At 48.5% G+C, this 1282-nt stretch overlaps 1 protein-coding gene across 1 annotated transcript; it reads right to left on the bottom strand.

Moving 5' to 3' along the window:
• Positions 1–695: 695 nt before the first annotated feature.
• Positions 696–1281, bottom strand: LOC123176589 (protein PELPK1; the record flags this gene model as incomplete). Its single annotated transcript, XM_044590717.1, is given in 1 exon segment — positions 696–1281. A coding segment is annotated over 1 exon segment (417 nt), but the record flags the coding sequence as incomplete, so codon positions are not given.
• Position 1282: the final 1 nt, after the last annotated feature.

The raw sequence follows: 1282 nt of genomic DNA, 5'->3' as shown, positions 1-1282 counted from the left end.
ATTTGTTCACGGCGCCTGGCGTCTCTGGTCAATATTTTGTAGAGTTGGATACTTGTAATGTTGGTTTGGTTGTCTGTTGTATTATTATTTTCCTTTTTGAATATTTGTCGACATGTCGGTTTCATCCTATAGAACAATTTGAACGTATTTGCCAACTGAAGTGCACACATTCGGATGAAAGTAAAAGAAAGTTGTCGGACACCCCCCATCAACGTTGTCTATGTTGACACATGACACCCGGATCTCTGCCACGCCCGTTCGCTCGATAGTAGTCATGCATGCACTAGTTAGCTGCTCTAGTGACACCAGTGTTTTAAATAGCGGGCTACGGCAAATAGCGGCGACCCTTCAAATCAGCTATAGCGAGGCTATAGCCGGCTATTTTGCAAGTTTAGCGGGCTATGCCACATAGCGGCACCTGTTCAAACCGCTATAACTGGGCTATAGCTGGCTACTTAAAACTTTGACTGACACCCTATCGACACTCTCTGGATCACTAGTGTTTCAGACCGTTGACGCAAACTTAATGATTACAATTTATGCGTCCTCATATCAGGTACTAAAGCTAGGACAACTTAAGGTTGAAGAGAAAAATGTATTTATATAGTTTTAAGTTTTGTCGATGGGAAATGGATAGGTGCAAATGAAGCTTACGGTGAAAACTTAGAAGCATGCATGCTTTTGAAATGCTCTTATGACAAAAGGGTGCGAAAGCATATTTCTCGTATATACCAATATATAAGCAGATCAGTCACAACACTTGCTGAAAACCACAACTAAGCAATCAGATCATCGACACAACACAACAACAGGTACAAGTACGAGCAAGAAAGAACGAAATAACAATGTTGGTAAGGGCGGTTCTCATGGCTTGGCATCCGGCTCCAAGAAGTGGATCCCAGGAACAGTGGGCATCTCAGGCATCGGCGGCAACTCCACCTTCGGCATCTCCGGCTTTGGGAAGTGGAACACGGGAACAGTGGGCATCTCGGGCTTTGGTGGAAGCTCCACCTTGGGCATCTCGGGCTTCGGCGGCAGCTCCACCTTGGGCAACTCCGACTTGGGTGGCATGTGCACCTCCGGGACAGGCGGCAGCTCCACCTTGGGCAGCTCCGGCTTGGGTAGCAGGTGCACCTCAGGGACCGGCGGAAGCTCCACCTTGGGCAGCTCAGGCTTAGGTGGCATGTGCACTTCTGGGAACGGTGGCAGCTCCACCTTGGGAAGCGATGGCACCTCGGGCTGGTGCTCCTCCTTGGATGGAACGGTATCCTCTAGGATTCTC

Source organism: Triticum aestivum, unplaced genomic scaffold (assembly GCF_018294505.1).
Source record: "Triticum aestivum cultivar Chinese Spring unplaced genomic scaffold, IWGSC CS RefSeq v2.1 scaffold160803, whole genome shotgun sequence".
Lineage (NCBI taxonomy): Eukaryota > Viridiplantae > Streptophyta > Magnoliopsida > Poales > Poaceae > Triticum > Triticum aestivum.
Note: the sequence above shows the minus strand (reverse complement) of the source record. Positions and strands in the feature narration are given on the sequence as shown.